This window comes from Trachemys scripta, chromosome 1, assembly GCF_013100865.1.
Source record: "Trachemys scripta elegans isolate TJP31775 chromosome 1, CAS_Tse_1.0, whole genome shotgun sequence".
Classification (NCBI taxonomy): domain Eukaryota; kingdom Metazoa; phylum Chordata; order Testudines; family Emydidae; genus Trachemys; species Trachemys scripta.
The window spans coordinates 9,905,405-9,921,691 of record NC_048298.1 but is presented as its reverse complement, the minus strand read 5'-3'; the positions used below and the strand labels follow the sequence as shown (position 1 = coordinate 9,921,691).

The window sequence follows — 16,287 nt, the reverse complement described above, 5'->3', positions numbered from 1 at the left end:
ACAAGACGTGTGGGGCGCTCACTGCCTGTTGCGTTGGCTCAACTCTTCCTGGCTGGGTCTTGGGAGCGGCCAAGTCGGGATCAGAATCCCAACGATTTGTGGAGTAGGATCGGGGGGGTGGGGGCATTCAGCAACAGTTATTCCACTTCTCCAGGCTCGCTGGACCCTTCTGGGAGAGGCTGGGATGCGCCGGGGAGCAGCAGTTAGATTTTGTCTGGCTGTTCTGTTCTAACCCCTCTGTCTGACTTCATCCTATTTCAGCTCCACTGGCCCACAGCATAGGTTACCAAAGGTCACGTTCAAAGCTGCTGATCGTAATATTACAGGGCCGCCTGCCTGTGCCTTGCAAACACAGGAGTCGGGGGAAGGGGCGCTTACAGCCCAGGACTTGCTGGTTTGTTTTGCTTCTCTTGTCGGCCATCTTGTTTATTTTAGGGCCTTGGGGAAGGGCATTCAGAATCAGCGGTGTAACCACACAAGGGACAAATTTCCTCCAGTCTGTAAGCTGACTCGGATCCAGCTAGCTATAGGCTCTCTCCCTCCCAACTCAGGCATTTCTCACTCACACGGAGTGGATGGGAGTCAGTGGTACATGGCGCAAGACTGCAGAATCAGGCCCCGATTTATCATTATTACTATTGTGCATTTGTAGCAGTCCCCTCTGCTGGCCAGCAGCGGCACTGCTCAACTGTGTGTCATAGGCCACCTAGCACTAACAGCTGATGGAGATTCTCCTTTAACTCTCTCTAAATGCCAGGTTTGTATGGCACCTGCCACAATGACAGCTAAGTGCTAGATGTCTGTGCTTCCGGAGCAGAAGGACTCGAGTGCTAGTCCTGCTGCCATGAAGTTTTGAATGGCCAAACATGTAGCATAGGAACAATTGTGAACCCCTAGGTGGCCACTGATTTGTTGCACTATTACGGACCAGATCCTGAGCTAGGTAACTAATGCAGCACCCTTTCCTTTAGTGGAGCTGAATGTTGATAAATGCAAAGTAATGCACGTTGGAAAACATAACCCCAACTATACATATAAAATGATGGGGTCTGAATTAGCTGTTACCACTCAAGAAAGAAACCTTGGAGTCACTGTGGAGAGTTCTCCGAAAACATCCACTCAATGGGCAGTGGCAGTCAAAAAAGCGAACAGAATGTTGGGAATCATTAAGAAAGGGATAGATAATCAGACAAAAATATCACATTGCCTCTATATAAATCCATGGTACGCCCACATCTTGAATACTGCATGTAGATGTGATCGCCCCATCTCAAAAAAGATATATTGGAATTGGAAAAGGTTCAGAAAAGAGCCACAAAAATGATTAGGGCTATGGGACGGTTTCCATACGAGGAGAGATTAATAAGATAGGACTTTTCAGCTTGGAAAAGAGATGACTAAGGGGGGATAGGATAGATGTCTATAAAATCATGACTGCTGTGGAGAAAGTAAATAAGGAAGTGTTATTTACTCCTTCTCATAACAATAGAACTAGGGTCACCAAAGGCAGCAGGTTTAAAACAAACAAAAGGAAGTATTTCTTCATACAACGCACAGTCAACCTGTGGAACTCCTTGCCAAAGGATGTTGTGAAGGCCAAGACTATAACAGAGTTTTAAAAAGAACTAGATACATTCATGGAGGATAAGTCCATCAATGGTTATTAGCCACAATGGGCCGGGTCATAGGCGCCGACTTCTTCTGGCACTGGTGAGTGCTCAACCCCACTTCGCCCCCGGCCCCGCCCTGACTCCACCTCTATCCCACCCCCTCCCATCCCCATTCCAACCCCCTTCCCCAAATCCCCGTCTCGGCCCTACCTCTTCCCCACCTCCTCCCTGAGCGCACCACATTCCCACTCCTCCCCTCTCCCTCCTGGAGCTTGCAACAGCTGTTTGGCGCGGCAAGTGCTGGAAGGTAGATGGAGGAGCAGGAACGTGGCACACTCAGGGAAGGAGGCGGAGGAGGTGAGGCGGGGCAGGGCGGGGAGCTTGGCTGCCAGTGGGTGCAGAGCCCCAGAGCACCCACAAAGTCAGCGCCTATGGACCGGGATGGTGTCTCTAGGCTCTGTTTGCTAGAAGCTTGGAATGGGCAACAGGGGACTGATCACTTAATGATTACCTGTTTTGTTCATTCCCTCTGTGACACCTGGCACTGGCCACTGTCGGAAGACAGGATACTGGGCTAGATGGACCTTTGGTCTGACCCAGTATGGCCGTTCCGATGGTCTTATGAGCTATACTGATTTACACCAGCTCAGGATCCGCTCCTATATGTTCGATAAATCGTCCCACGCTGCATGGAGGGAGAAGGCATCATAACAACAGCAGGATACCACCAGCAAAGCAGTTGCATTTATTGTACTGGCAGTGATTTTCTCACAGTGCCAATAGCGTTCACTGATTAACAGCGAAAGAAATGGGTAGATCCCCTGCCCCCAGGAGCTTACAGTATAAGTCAGACAGAGCACGGCTAGGGATTTGCCATGAAATGCGTCTCCATAGCTGACATAAGCCATCATCCCTTACCTCATGGCTAATTGCTTTCAACAGAGAGCAGGCCAGCCCCTGCGCCATACAATATTTCAGAGGCACAAAGGGAAAGCAGCCAAGTGGCTGATATAGTTTATTGCCCGCAAGTTCAGTCACCGACAACTTGCTGCATCAGTGCCGGGCTTCAGGAAACAGCTGATTGTGTTTACAAGGCTCTTCCAGGGATCATTCCTTTGCAAAACAGCATAGAAATTAGAGACTGGCTCTTCTCATCCATCCCACTGGGCCAATGCAACATTGTGTCCAACAGTTAATTCCCCAGGGCTTTGTCCAACCTAGTTTTAAATGTCCAAAACTCATGGGTCTTCAACCACTCCCTTGAGAGGCTGTTTTACAGGCTAAGACATCTCATGCCAGGAGAGCGTTTTCCTGCTATTCAGGCTTTCCCTGTGCTCTCCAGTCTGTCTGTCTGTAGCCATCCGTTGTCACTTGTCTTACACTTAGATTGCAAACTCCTTGGGGCAGGGACAGTCTTTCTGTTCAGCATCTTGGACTATGGGGTCCCAGGCCATAACTATGGTTGCTAGGGCCAATCACAATTCAAATAATACATTTTTCCTTTCCTTAATTTCCAATTATATCCCCTCGGTGCACACTAAATAACTCCTTGCTGCGCTCTCTCTCTCTCTCACCGCCCCCCCCCACACACACACACTGGATCTCAACACCATGGCCCTGACGTTGCTGAAGGGGGTTTCATCTGGGATCCAAACTTGGATCCGGATTGTGTGGCTGGTGTCTCCAAGCTCTAAGATCTAAGATCAAATCAGTCCTGAACTTTGGGTGGTTAAAACACCAGGTGTGACTGGAAACTGCAGCTTGTTTAATCACAGCCTATCTTAGTGCGATGCTTAGCTAAGCTCTAGCCATCTCCTGGAACGTTTTTGCTCTTCCCTCAGAAATCAATCCCTTCGGGCCCTCAGCAACGCTGACTGGAGCTCTTGTCACTCCCTCCTCCTGTTTGTCTACATCTTGCTGGTATTTGGGTGGCCAGAACTGAAAGCCAGATTCCAAGCACAGTCTCACCAGAGCTGCATAGCAGAGAGGGACTAGCTCCTCCCTGCACTAGGTTGCAGGAACCACCTGATGGTAATGTCCATGTTGATGGCTAATTTTTTTGCTCCTTTACTAGCCAAAAAATTTAGCCAAGTTTACCTTTTTTCCTTGCCATAGAAGTCAAACCCCAAAAACTTGTTCCACGCCCTCAGCCGAGAGGTGCATAGAATCTAGAACCGTGGGGCTGGATGGGACCACAAGAGGTCATCTAGTCCAGCCCCCTGCATTGAGACAGGACTAAGTATCCCTGACAGCTGTTTATCTATCCCGTTCTTTAAACTCACTAGTGCCAGGGATTCCACAACCTCCCTTGGAAGCCTGTTCCAGAGCTTAACGACCCTCATAGTTAAAAAGTTTTTTTTTAAAGATCTAACCTAAACCTCCCTTGCTACAGATTCAGCCTATTATATCTTGTCCTACCCGCAGTGAACATGGAGAACAATTGGTCAGCATCCTCTTTATAACAGCCCTTAACATATGTGAAGACTGTTATAGAATCATAGATTATCAGGGTTGGAAGGGCCCTCAGGAGGTCATCTAATCTAACCCCCTGCTCAAAACAGGACCAATCCCCAGACAGATTTTTGCCCCAGTTCCCTAAATGGCCTGCTCAAGGATTAAACTCACAACCCTGGGTTTAGCAGGCCAATGGCCAAACCACTGAGCTATCCCTCCCACCAGGTTTTCCATCATTCTTCTTTTCTCAAGACTAAACATGCCCCGTTTTCCAAACCTTTTCTCATTTGTGTTGCTCTCCTTGGGCCTCTCTCCAATTTCTTAAAGTGTGAGGGGTTTGAGTGCCTGTGTTCAGTCTAAGCAATACGTACTTCTGGAGGGCTCGCTTGTTGCACCATAAAGGTTCACTCCTTTGATTTCATCCTTTCCTTGTTATACAAACGTAGCTCTACTTGCTGTGACGCCTTGCAGAACTGGCTCAGCTGGGATCTCTGTTGTAGCCGCACCCACAAGTTCCGTGGCTTTGCTACTCCTGGAGTAGCTTGCAGAGACTGGTGAACGGGCGAGGATTAGATGGTAAGAGCAGAGAAAAGAGCCTCCTGTCAGGAGTAACCTTTAAACCTGCCCTGCCTGGAGGAACATCTCCTCTTTGCAAAGGTACAAAATGTACCGCACAAAGAACTGAGTCGGGGGGGTGGGGGGGTGGATGCTTCGTAACACACCCGTGTGCTGCACATGTGCAGGAGCTGAGGGCTCTCAGGCCAGACCAAAGCACCTTGGTAAGAGGTCTCTTTTGAGATGAGAAGCTCCGGTGGCCTCTTCTCCTTCCCGAGTAGATGACTTGCTTTAGAGCCAACAGGGCATGTATCCTCCAGTAGCAAAACTAGATCCCTGGCTGGCACTGGAATCTCCAGCCACCATGGGGTTAACACATAGACCTTTCTATGGTGGCTTCCTCATGAGTTGGGCACTGTTGGAGTAAGCCCATTGGCAAAGGCAGAAATTGGTTGTCGATGCTGTCACACATGTCTCATGAACCTTAACATGCATGACAGGCAGTGACCGGTATAACACGGAGACCGATGTACCAGAGACTTCACTGCAGCAGAAATTTCCTGATAGCCTTGAAAATACCCTGATCCAAGTTATGCTTATGCAAGCAAGCTTCTTATCTGGGTAAGCAGAGCAAGGCCAATGCTATCTGGACTTTCTGCACAGCTCCTGCTTGTCTGGTAAACAGGGGAGGCAGCGTGTTCATATGTTATGGCTAATGGCTATTATTAGCTTTAGGTAACACATACGAGCGAAAATTTTTTTTTTTCAGGACAGCTCCCTCCCTCCCTCCCTCCCTCCCTCCACTGGTGTCCCAAGCTGGAGACCATGGTCCTATTTAGGCACAGAACAGGTAACAGGGGCAAGTTCCCTGCCATCCCCACATCACCTTCTGCCAGGGTGCTTCAAACGTGCATGGAGAGTTGGTGTCTATTGGGGAGTTTGGTCTCTGGGCCCGTTTAAGCTTCTATGCAAGAGGCCAGCTCCTCAGCTGGTGAAAACTGGCTTAGCTTCATTAACTTCAATGGTGCTACACTGATTTACACCAGCTGACAATCTGGCCCAAGGAGTTTATCACTTGAGGGCAGATTTTGCCCTCCATTACCTCAGAGTAAATCCACAGCAGCTCCCCTGAGTTTAATGGAGGTAACAGAGCACAGTTTAGCCCTTGGGATGGTGGTTTCTGCAGTGCCCCGATGTTCCCTCCCCAAGGGGGTCCACAACCTCTGGATGAAAACTGCATTGATTAAAGAAAACAAGGAAACTATGCCTGGATTGTAAACTCCACCTGGAATGCTGTGGCCCGGGACCATGAATAAATGAGCAAGGTTCAGGGTTAGCTTTGTAGGAACAGTCCAAAGTTTGGATACTTATCCAACCAGGAGGAACCCCCTTTCCCATGGCCCAGAGCCACCCGGGCATCCCCTACCGGGCTGTGGACCCTCATGGAGCGGGAACACTGGGATTTCCTCTTTTTCACGACTTCTGGGTTTTTACTTGGCTGACTCACCATCTCCTCCCCCATTCCCTCCTCAGCTTCAGGAGCAGACCCCCTCTAGACCTCCTCCTTCTGGCTTCTTCCAAAGGTGACTGACTGGCCTGCTCCCTCCTTGCATTGGTTTGGGGGCTGGCTACGAGACCTAGTGACCCAGAGTTCTTCAGCAGAAACTGGGTCCCAGATCCTCAGCTCGTGTGAATCCACGTAGCTCCACTGACACAACTCTATTGCCTTCAGTTTATCCCGGTTGAGGATCTTTGAATGGCCCAGTGCCCTGTGGGGCTCTGATTTTAAGGGTTTTGTCCTGCGGCAGTGCACTCTCGGAAGTCTTGTCCAGTGAGTTTCTGGACGCTGTTGCTACAGTCGTAAGGTTGGGATCAGGGGCTGGACAAGTCACCTGCCTGCCAGGAGAGTTGGAGTAGGAAGTAGGCCTGTCAACTGGCTCCTCAACAAGCAAACAAAAATTCACGGAGAACAGCTCGTTAACCCTCTTTTGAAGGGGAATTTTGGGAACTAGTCCCTGCCAACCCACCCCACCTGCCAACAGAAAGTGGGAAAGAGAAGCAATCACCCATTTGCTTCCCCCACTCACAGGAGCAGGCTAGTAGGACACCAAGGATCTTAGAAAACATGACACAAACCACCATGCACAATCTTCTGCTGGGATGTTTTGCAGGAGACCCAGCCCACCCCAGCCAAGCAGACAGGTTGCTGCTTCCTCTGCTTCTGAGTGGGGACCTTCCTGCTACCCCACAGGGAGGATCCCTCCCTCCCATGCTACTGGCCCTACCACCACCACCACTCCAAGTGGGGGGGAAGGCCGCAATGCAGGAGTGAAGCCCCAGGCGGATCTGTGTTGCAGTATGCCTAGGACCCTGGATTGCTTTAATCCAGGAGTGTGGATGTGGTGTGTTCTGGAGTGGGGGTTTATAAAATGCAGAACCCTCCAAAAGTTCAGAGATTTAGACTACAACCAAAGCATTAACATGCTGCCGTTTGGCCCGTCTCAAAAAGCGAGGTTAGAGCTGCTCTAAACCAGCCCAGTTAGGAGGGGCGGAGGCTGAAGCCTGACTTGGACTGACCCATTCTGCAAAGCCTATTTATGGGGTGCAGCAGCTCGTAGGTATAGCAGGGGCCTGTGCTGCGTCAGCCAAAGGGTTAATTAACAGAGATGAGCCCGAACCAACTGGGTTTAAACCCTTCTGGACTGTGGAGACATTCATAGCCACATCCAACCTTTGCAACTGGCTCCCGTCTGCCCAAAGGCCCAACCCGATGCCCCCACATTGTGGGGAAGCTGGAACCAGAACTTGGCTGCTCAGGCCTCTCTGTAACAGCACAGCTAAGGACTTGAACCTCTCCTGTTCAAAGTAACAGGAGGTTTGCCAACCCACGTCAAAGGAAACAGAACGAAGCCCCAGATGGGGAGGGATCTCCTCAGTGAAACTAGGGTGACCAGATGTCCCGATTTTTGGGTCTTTTTCTTATATAGGCTCCTATTGCTCCCCCACCCCCTGTCCTGATTTTTCACACTTGCTGTCTGGTCACCCTAAGTGAAACAAAGTATTCTTTGGTTACTGTTCTGCTGAACCAGGAAAAGCCCTTGCAGGGGAGTTAACCAACAACTCTCTCCCGCGGTGTTCCTGTTATCTTTTGTTTTGGCCGATGGTCTCCAAAGAAAACTGCGTGACCGTCCTCTGTCTTCTTTTAGCGCAGAAAGAGAAAAGAGGGCTTGAGTTCAAAAACGTCAGCCACCTTTGAACACATGCTCGATGGCAACTATTCATCCATTTCACATTCAAACCTGCAGCGCATGGGGTGCGATTGGTCTTAGTGACACCTCTTTAAAGAGGCTGGGGCCATTAAGCCGTGAGTCCTAGTTATTCAACTGAGAAATAAACCCAATAGGTCTGACAGTCTCTTAAACCCAGAGTCAGCATGTACTATACCCCACTAGGAAAGCTGCATGACTGAACTTTCTTCCTGCTCTCCCAGTGCATAGGGATGTCCATCCAGACTGTGATATTTTTAGGGGAAGGCTGTGTATTTTTATCTCATACAGCACCAAGCACACCCTAATAGCAAGACCACTCCTGTTTGTTTTACAGGGAGTTTCTATTGCACTTTAAGCTGAATAAAAGTGGGCTGATTTACAAAGGTGCTGTGCATCAGTAGCTTCCGTCAACTCCACTGGAAGTTGCCACTGTTTAAAAAGGCCTTAGACTCCGAAATAGAAGTGGTCTGATTTTTAAGATCTGTCTGGATCTGTCTAACTTTAGACGCCCACCTTTGAAAGTTCTGAGCAGCGTGGGTGCTAAGGATTCCACAGTAGCTTTCCACCTGGGCTGGATTTGCCCCCTGGCTGTGTCCACTGCCCCCACCATTCTGCAGTATGCTGGTTGCCTGCCACTCTCCAAGTGACTGTGACTCAGGGCACGTCTACACAGCAAAGAAAAAGCTGCACGTGGCCCTTGACAGCCGACTCAGGCTTGCGGGGCTTGGACTGCAGGGCTGTTTCATTTCTGTGTAGACTTCTGGGCTTGGGAGACTCTTCCACCTCATAGGGTCCCACAACTACACAGCAATGAAACAGCCTCACAGCCCGAGTTGGCTGGCATGGGCCAGCCACGGGTTTTTCTTTGTTGTGTAGACATACCCCTCAGTGACAATCGCCACCAGAGCTTGTATGGACAACACCCTTGTGCCGGTGTACAACCTCGCTAACCACAAGGGGGCGCTGTACGGGTCGCCCCTGTGCAGCTCACACGTCATAAGGCACGGAGTTGATCTGCCCGTGTACAGTAAGTCAAACTTTATTTGTATTCAAGGGGTGCTTGTCGGTGCATTAGGCACAGCAGGGAAACCATGAATGAGAAGAATACCGTTGCCAAATGAAGGATCACGCCCAGTGTCTATTTCAACAAGGTATTTTATTGGTCCAGCAGCTGCAAAATATACAAATTTCTGAAAGGCATACCCTGTTCTTAAACTGGCACAGCTTTCATCTCAGGCAATTATTCCAGACATATATACAGAATACAAGTAACATATCGTAAGTCAAAATCAAATAAACCCCAAAAGACCTACCCTTCTCTCCAAGCTCTGCAGCATACATTAAATAAATAAACAGCACTTCGCTATAAAATTATAAAAAAATAAATTCAAGTATCACAAAAACAAACAAACAAAAAGTCATTGGTGTGGTTCAGTTAGCCCCTTCTGCCCACCCACCCTGTGTTATAATGGCACGGTCCATGCCCAGTATTTGCTGTTTATAGAAATAGGAGAATGGGTGTCAAGTTTCCAGGGGAACACGATGGACAGAACCAATCCCAGCAAGCCCCTTTGCTTGCCTAACTCCTCCTCCAAGCCACCACCTCTTTGCCTCGGGGGATTGGTTTGAAGCGATATTCCACCACTTTCCCTTTCAACTAAACACACTCCTTTTCGGACAGATTCACATTTTTTGTAGGCCCCACCAATATGAAGTTATTTTCGGAACGGGAGATAAAGTTTGTTTTGAAGTTTGGGTGTGTGTCAAATGGATCACGGGCCCTAAATGTTTGCATTTGCTGCGTTATCTTTCCGTAGCAGGGGGAGAAACTTGAACTCCTCAGGAAGCAGTCCAAAAGATAGGTCACTCACTCTCTACAAATTAGTCTCTCTAAAACGAAGGAACTAAATGGCAGACATAAAACACACAGGCAAAAAGGGAACTCTGCATTTATCACAGCTATTCAAAAAACAAAAAAATTCTTCCACTTCATCTTTACAAGAATAGCGGTATATAAACAAACCTCACGTTGGCAGGTCACCAAGAAAAATATCTTCAATGGTCAGATATGGGCTGAGAGAGCCGCTACCGGCCCTTCCCTGGTGCTGCTTTAAAACGTACAAATGTACAAAGCATTTTCACTGTGCAAGACTAAAGCACTAGGCACTGCGGTTCACCTTTCCAAAGAAGTAACCACATTTCACCAGAGCTTTCTGCTCCCCTCTGCAGGAACCTCACCTGCTAACCGTTACCTGAAGCAAGAGCGAATACGAAGAAATAAAACGAACAAGAGTGGAGAACTCCCAGCACAACGCTGACAGCTCCGGACCCCCGCCCGCTTTGCTAATGGACTGTAGAGGGTACATCCTTTCAGCATACGATTCAGCTGCACTTTAAACCGTTAAGACAATAATGTATTGCTTGAGCTCCACTCTGCTTTTTGGCTCAGCGCTTGCGCACCGGAGAGACCATGCGGCGGGGTCAAAAGAGAGCACGGGTACTAGCCAAGATTTAGGGCTTGGCAGGCCAAGGAAAAACGAGACACTACTTCAATATTCTTCTCCTCCTCTCCCCACTTCTGGAGTGAGGCCGGGTGGGAGAAAATCCTGTACAAGGATAACACAAGCGCACACAAACTTCTGCACAAATGACACAGTAGTGGTTATTCTTGGGCTTAAACCCCTTAACTTCAAACACAGAACGGACGGTCAAGAAGAGACTCACATACAGAACAACTGGAAGTTGGCCAGTCCCTACGACTAGTCCATAAATTAGTACCTCACACCCACCCTCTTCCCCTCCCCACCGCTAATACTGTAACTACCCACTGCTTTGCAGTCTTAATCTTTCAGCTCACGCAGTACAGAATCCAAGTATCTAGGCTTCTTCTGTAAGAGGCAGGATTGGAGGGGGGGAAGGGGGAAGTCACACCCCTGCCACATGTAAAGTGCAAAAACAAGCAGTTTATAAAAAGAAACTATTGTTTAAATGCCTCTGAATGTGGATTTTTCCACACACACAAAAGAACTTGCTCTTCACGGACAGTCAGACCTCCATGCATCCCCAAGAGAGTTGTGTGTCTGCCAAACCCACCTGGCCTAGCACAGACACCTACTTTAGAACAGTAAATCCTGCTCAAGTGCAGGGTAAAAACCTCTGGGAAGTGGAGGGTGCGGAGATTAATTACAAGGAAACGCCTCTTGGAGCACATAGGCCTGTGCTCCTCCCCTCCCCCACCCTCATCCAAACAACAGGAAGGTGGGGCTTCCCCCCAATCCAAGCCTTCCTGCCACGTCAAGTCAGCAAGTAGCTCAAACCATCTCCCCTCAGCCAGGGCATCTCAGGTCGAGGCTAAAAGCAGATTCCATTTGTCTCAGAAGCAGATGTACACACCCGGCAGATCCCTTTGATATTTACAGAGCTATAGAATGGTTGTTTTGTTAAACGCAGCTGTAGAGTTCTGCTTGAACAGCCAAAGCTGTCACCCAACTGCCTCTGCCGTCAGGTCACGTGCCGCGAAGAGACTGGCTGCGTGCGTGTCACAGGACATCGCCGGTACCAATAAGGAGTGCCCAGTGCACGGAGGAATTAAAGACACCCTTCCACTTTTGGACTTCTCTGCACACCCGGTCTCCTCCACATATATACACACGAACGGGAGGAGACGGGCAGTACCAGCCATCTCTACAAGGTCATGTCGCTTACACACAAAAATAAAGTCCAGCAACTCAGTGCACTAAAAGCACTTTACAGCTTGCTAGGATATATCGAACACCCAAGGAGACACAAAAAGAGATGGCCTATGGATTGGTTGTTGAATCCACTTTTTCCAGGTTGATGAGCTCTTCTCTCTCTCTCTCTCCCCCCAACTCAATACAGTCCAGTCGGCAGACAAACAGCTATGGTAGAAGCAGCCAAGGGTCGACCTCGAGTCGAATGGAGGAGTACGATACAAGCAAACATCAGAAATGACGATGAAATGGAATCGGCGTCATCTGTAGGCTTCCAACGGCCCTGAAGAAATCATGATTGCTTCTGGGAGCTGTTCATGTTCTTGCAAAGAAAGAAAGCAAAGCAAGGGTTGGATTTGCCCTGTAACTCGGAAACCAAACAGCAAGAAACACACCAGCATCCTGTACATGCAGATGGGACATGGGGAAGGGAAGGCTAACATACAGCCACCGTAGGGATCACTGCAAAAAGCATTTACTAGGGAGGCAGGTCAGACAGTGCCCACTGAGGGAACAGCCATGATTAAAAAACAAAAAAGCAACAGAGGAGATTTTCATCAGCATGCCGCCTGCCTCTCACCCTCTGCTCTCTACTGTTTGTGTTCGTGGCCCTCGCTTGTGTCATGTCTGTATTTAGACAGTAAGTTCCTTGCCAGATTCTATACAGCACAGTAATCAACACCAGTGCAGCGTGGATGTGAAATGCTACCCATTTTGCACAGGTACACAAGGCCCAAGAAGGTGGAGACTCGGGATCTGGGTCTTCCTTTGTTTCTGCAGACCTCCTGGCACATATTTGAACCCCAAGTAATTTGCACTAGTAAAGTTGAACCACCAGTTCTCATTTCAGCAACCCTATGCGAAGTGCTATCCTGCACGATGGCTGAATGAGACATGCACACACTGGCTGCTCCAACGGAGCAAGGGAGCTCGGCTTCCCGTAGTCTGCCTCACCGTGAACTATAGATTAAGTTCTCCAGACTTTTCACTTGCCCCAATACGGTCTCTAAAAAGCACTAGGGTTTTCCATTGCTGCTCAAGTCTAGACACCATCCAGCTATGGACCTCAACTGCAGCTCTTCAGAATTGCTGTTGCAAAGACATCCAGTAAACACCCAATGTCAACTAGAAAAGCATTTTCTAATCCATGCCAAAGAGGTGAAAAGGATGCAAGTCTCAACAGCTAAACACACACTAGTCACAATGCAAGACTGACACCCTCTGCAGTGGTCACAACACTGAGCAGCTCCCACTAGTTATGGGCTATGAAGGTTTGTTGTGATTGGCAAGTTTTCCACATCACAACATCCCAGGGAAGGGAAAAGGGGAAAGAGACCAGTTTCTCAACAGAAATCTTGGTCCTGGCTGGGTTTATAACATGGACCAAGATACAGAAGTGGGTTGAGATGCTCTCACTGCTATCCAAAGAGACAGGGTCAGGTTAGGGAAGCCAGAGCATGCATTGAGCCATTTACCTTGGAAATATTAGTAAAGAGAAAACTTTAAGGAAGTGATACACAGTTCGTCTTTAAGCGTGAAGAGTGAAGGGGAAAGAAAGAAGGGGAGAGACTTTAAATTTGATTTAATAAAAGTTCATTCAGGATCAAAACAAATAAAAAGACCACACACACACACACACACACACACACACACACACGCAACATTATAGTCAAAAGGCAACAGCTGTCCTCCCCACTTGCTCCCCAGTGCCTAGATCAGGAGTCGGCAACCTTTCAGAAGTGGTGTGCCGAGTCTTCATTTATTCACTCTGATTTAAGGTTTCGCGTGCCAGTAATACATTTTAACGTTTTTAGAAGGTCTCTTTCTATAAGTCTATAATATATAACTAAACTATTGTTGTATGTAAAGTAAATAAGGTTTTTAAAATGTTTTTAGAAGTTTCATTTAAAATTTAATTAAAATGCAGAGCCCCCCGGACCAGTGGCGTGTGAGAGTGCCACTGAAGACCAGCTCACATGCCAGCTTCGGCACACGTGCCATAGGTTGCCTACCCCTGGCCTAGATCCTACAGTGATGAACACTTACTATAGTCTCTTCCCAGCAAAGGTGCTAGGCTGCTGGTCTGTGATCTTATTTCTTGCCTGCTTTCTAGATTACCCGCTATATTGTATACAATCCTATTAACAACAAAGAATCCAATCCATACTAGGATGGTGGTTCCCAGCCACTGATGCTTCAGGCTCTGGGAGCTAGAATTAGAAGGACGGGACATTAGGCACTCCAAGATCCTCAGCTGTTGTAAGTGGTCAGAGTTCCATTGACTTCAATGGCGCTACGACAAACTGACAACAGCTGAGCACCTGCCATTAGCCCCACCGTAGACCTATTTACACCCATGAACAAAATGAGTCAGGGAGTGTACATTAGTGTAACATCTATCCCCAAATAGGGGTAAAAGTCAGGGTTGACTACGATTGGTGCAAGTTGCTCTCTCTTCTAGCTGCTAAGGAGGTCACTTAGATGCTGATAGAGATTTGGATCAGGGAGGAGGGTGTACGATGATAAACATGTGTCTAAGTCAGCCTAAGGTGAGATAACATACAGTCAGGGGGTTGGAAGAACATGCCAGTTACACATCACCTCTGAATTTGGCCCTAATGCCTTAGGTTCCTCTTCCCTACCTTAAAGGAGCTAAGCATGAAGGTGCCACCAATCAGTCAGCAAGGCAAGCTCCAAGCCATAATGGAGTCTGGCCTGCCCTAAGCTTTACTCTTGCAACTACTGTCAGAACTTGGAGAGCACCGGCTGGTTCAGCAGAGTTCTTGGCCTGGCAAACTGAGATAACTCTCCCAAAAAGGTTTTGAACCTCTGCTTCAGAAGGGGCATTTTCAGTGGCACAATCAGCATCAAGCTGTTCAGTGCCTTTTGATTACAACGTGGACAATATTAAGAAGCGCCCTCACAAGCAGTAAGGAAAGGAAAAAGAAGCCGTGCATGCCATGCTAGACAAATCAAAAACATAAATCAAGACAAGCCTGCATTTGTCCTTCAACATACAAGAGCTGAGCTCCCCACAAACGAAAATCTTTCAAAATGTCGTGCCCAGGTTTGCTAACATGACCCATTCCATTTCCCAACAACACAGAGGCTGTTAGATTGGATATTGCAGCTAGACTAGCACAAGATGAGAGGGAGATGATAAGAATTAATGAGGTTCATCACTGTGTTCCAGCTGCTGCGTTCAAGCACAACTGAATTCTGCCTGATTTTACCGAATACTGCTCATTTTAGTTAACAGCAAATCCCAGCATCTTGAAACAAACAAGGACAGAGATGCAACATTAACTATGACTCAGGCTGTTCAGATAGTGCGTAAGATGAACTGATGCCTTCTCACCATTACGCTGTACCTGTCCCCTGGCAGACTACAGAGCACCAGTATGTGCCAATTAGGCTCCCTCGAACTAACATTCTGTTATTCTGCAACTGATCCGTAGAAAGCCACACAGTATGGAGTACAAAAGCAGCAGGGGTTAGGGCCATTCATTCAAAGCTCAGATACAACAGTGGCAAGAAGGGGGGAGGGCTAGCTCAGTGGTGTGAGCACTGGCCTACTAAATCCAGGGTTGTGAGTTCAATCCTTGAGGGAGGGCCATTTAGGGACCTGGGGCAAAAAAAATAAAAAAAAAAACTGTCAGGGACAGTACTTGGTCATACTAATGAAGGCAGGGGACTGGACTCAATGACCTTTCAAGGTCCCTTCCAGCTCTATGAGATAGATCAATCTCTCTCTATATCTATCTATATAAAAGAATTATAATCTTGGCCATAGCTGGAGGTGTCTCCTTTACTGTCTACCATCACCAAGCCAACATGGATACACTACTCCCAAGAAGCCTCAAATCCTGATTGGCTTGTCACAGTTTTGCAGGTAGATGGATACCATGACTCGACAGCTCTCAGCCCAAGTTTAAACAGTCTCCCTTGAGACAGGAGATAAAATCCTTCTAGGGTGAGGGGAGCAACTTGAAGCAGGATCCTCCCCAGGAAGCTCGTTTGGTGCAACCTCCCACTCTGTGTTCCCTCTAAGGTGTGCAGCTGCGCACAAGAGGGCATCAAGGGCCGTGCAATTACTTAGTGGAACCACGCAACCAGAGGTGGGCCTGGACCCCAAAGAGGATGTGTAAGGTGAGGTGGGGGGTAAATGGGTGAGGTGGGGAGCATGGGGCATGCAGGGCTAGGGCAGGGAGAGACGCCTCTCTCCACTGCTGCCTGCCCACTCTTTCTGCAATAGGCCCACCCCCGTTTGGCTGGGTTATACAGAAGGGTAGCAGGATTTGGTGCCTTGACATCTTCACTATATCTAGATGCATAGGAAAAGATTCAATGTTGTCCTATTCAATTCCTGACAAAGCCATGATCTGATTCCCTAGCCAGAAAGTGTTATAATATAATCTTTCAAATTAGAAAACTGACCATTCAAATGCTAAATGGCAGTTATCTACATAGCTCTTGTAACAGAAAACGATACAAGGCCTTGCATTACTTTTTAGCAAAAAGTAATACATAATATATAGCTTATGAAAATGAATACATAGCAAGGTCAACTGCAGATGAAGCTTCAGCAACCCTTTAGTAGAAGGGTACAGAAAGCTGCTTATGTCTTATCAGCAATTCAGGTTTTTTGTTCGCACTGGTGGCACGCAA

General features: G+C 48.0%; 1 protein-coding gene across 6 annotated transcripts in view; it reads right to left on the bottom strand.

The window, feature by feature from the left end:
* Nucleotides 1–16,287, bottom strand: part of PFKFB3 (6-phosphofructo-2-kinase/fructose-2,6-biphosphatase 3) — a 116,853-nt gene that overhangs the window by 34,673 nt on the left and 65,893 nt on the right. For 3 of the 6 annotated variants that reach the window (XM_034764408.1, XM_034764417.1, XM_034764401.1), the window contains one exon: nucleotides 9,026–11,941. The exons of 2 other annotated variants lie outside the window; for them this stretch is intronic. In XM_034764408.1, the coding sequence (XP_034620299.1) occupies nucleotides 11,935–11,941 (7 nt within the window). In that variant the 3' untranslated portion in view covers nucleotides 9,026–11,934. Of the gene's footprint in view, nucleotides 1–9,025; nucleotides 11,942–13,094; nucleotides 13,146–16,287 lie in introns of those variants that run through there. One more of the 6 variants, XM_034764392.1, reaches the window with a different exon arrangement.